This window comes from Pteropus vampyrus, unplaced genomic scaffold, assembly GCF_000151845.1.
Source record: "Pteropus vampyrus isolate Shadow unplaced genomic scaffold, Pvam_2.0 Scaffold3039, whole genome shotgun sequence".
NCBI lineage: Eukaryota > Metazoa > Chordata > Mammalia > Chiroptera > Pteropodidae > Pteropus > Pteropus vampyrus.
Window position 1 is genome coordinate 1,921 of NW_011891820.1, and position 1,991 is coordinate 3,911.

A 1,991-nucleotide genomic window follows, 5' to 3' on the forward strand; every position below is an offset into this window, starting at 1 on the left:
GCAGCGGGCAGGGGCAGAGGTCGGCCCCGGGGGCCCTCGGATGTATCATTTGGAGCTTGTGGGCCGCCCCTCTGAGCTCTGCTGTCTTTCCTGCAGCTGCCGCCTCAGCATGGAGAGCCAAGCCAGCATGGCGCCCACCCCCAGAGCGCTGCCCTACTATGTGGCTTTCTCTCAGCTGCTGGGCCTGACGGTGGTGGCCATGACGGGTGCTTGGCTCGGCCTGTACCGAGGAGGCATTGCCTGGGAGAGCGCCTTGCAGTTTAACGTGCACCCCCTCTGCATGGTCATAGGCCTGGTCTTCCTGCAGGGAGACGGTGAGTCGCCCCTGTCCCCGCGCCCCACCGTGATCCCTCGGAGCCACTCTCCTGAGAGGCGGTTTGCAGACCGATCACCCCAGAGGTCTCTTGCTGTTAGATAAATCTAAGGTTCTAGAAAAGACAGAGAAGGAAGATGGCTTAGAGCCTGGGGACACTGGGGGGCCAAAGAGGGGCACTGAGGTTGGTGGGTGGCAGGTCCTTTCCAACTTGACCCAGCTCTTTCACCTCTGGCTTCGATAAGAAGCACCCAAGGGTGGGTGTGCTTCGCGGAGGGGAGGTCCAGGGGCTGGGCTGGGAGCTAAGGCGTCCTCTGCAGGGGCGGTTTGAAGTTGGGGTAAAAAAAAATTGAGTGTGGGGGGCGCACAATGTTGGACTTGGAGGCGGAGCTCCTCTCCAGTAGCAGCAAGGGGTGTTGGCCCTGCCCCGCTTCCTGAGAGCAGTGAATTTCTGATCAGGCTTCAAAATTGGACGATGCGAGGACCATCATAGCCAAAAGATGAGCTCAGAAGCTTGGGGACTCCTGTGTGCCACTGAAGGGTCAAGCTAAACCAAAGCCTGGACATAAGACCTCCGACAGGAAGGTGGCGGTGGGTGGGGCAGTGCTAGGGCTCCCAAGGCCAGAGGGCCCAGAGGAGCCTTGTTTCCTCTGCGGTTTCTTGTGGCTGAAGGACCTGGACGAGCCCTTAGCTCAGAGCGCCTCCGGCCAAGGTGTGTCTCCTCGCTGCCCGCGGCACGAAGGCTCTGGCTCCCGCGAGGGCACCGACTTTCCCTCTCGTTCTCGCAGCCCTGCTGGTTTACCGCGTCTTCAGAAACGAGGCCAAACGCACCACCAAAATCCTGCACGGGCTGCTGCATGTCTTTGCCTTCATCATCGCCCTGGTGGGTGAGTTCCTGGGCTCAGCCCTCCCCACCCCCACCCCTGCCGCCCTGCTCCCTCCTCCCCCTTCCAGGCATCCCAGGCAGGGACACTGGCTGTTGGGACAAGAGCCCAGAAATCCCTGCTAATCAGGTTTCCCCTGGGTCACCTCACCTGCTCCCGTCCCCATCAGCCTGTCCTCACGTGACCCCTCGTCTCTGGTCCAGGCCTGGTGGCGGTGTTCGACTACCACAGGAAGAAGGGCTATCCGGACCTGTACAGCCTGCACAGCTGGTGCGGCATCCTCGTCTTTGTTCTCTACTTGGTGCAGGTGAGTCCTTTCAGCCTCGCAGCGATGCGGGGGGGTGGGGAACAGGGCTAAAATAACGCCACGGAAGGGCCCGTTCTCCAGGTGTGTCCGCAGGTGAAAGGGGTGCTTTAGTACAGCTGGATGCTGCTTTCCGATTCCGAGATGGGTACAAAGCCAGACTTTGCAGGCGAGGGGATCTTAGGTCCCGGGGGGCCCTTCAGCTGTGCATGCGTGTTTGGCCACAGGCCCGGCCTCCCCAGTGCTCAAGTGTGATGCGTGGGACCGGGCCTCAGGTGCCGGGGCCCGGACCTTTCCCACAAGTGCTTCGTGCCTCCTCCATCACTGCTCTTAAGACGGAGGAAACCCATGGTGGGTGGAGGGGTTTGCAGCCTGCCCGGGACGTCCCTGGGTTGGTCAGACGGTGGCCAACCCGGTCCCCGGCACCACCCCGCCTTTCCTTCCAGTGGCTGGTGGGCTTTAGCTTCTTCCTGTTCCCTGGGGCTTCGTT

General features: G+C 61.6%; 1 protein-coding gene across 1 annotated transcript; it reads left to right on the forward strand.

Moving 5' to 3' along the window:
* Window positions 1-48: 48 nt before the first annotated feature.
* LOC105310412 (cytochrome b561) lies at window positions 49-1,988 on the forward strand (the record flags this gene model as incomplete). The annotated part of the gene is made up of 4 exons (XM_011386595.2): window positions 49-314; window positions 1,102-1,200; window positions 1,401-1,504; window positions 1,948-1,988. Coding segments are annotated over exons 1-4 (449 nt in total), but the record flags the coding sequence as incomplete, so codon positions are not given.
* Between the last annotated feature and the right edge of the window lie 3 nt (window positions 1,989-1,991).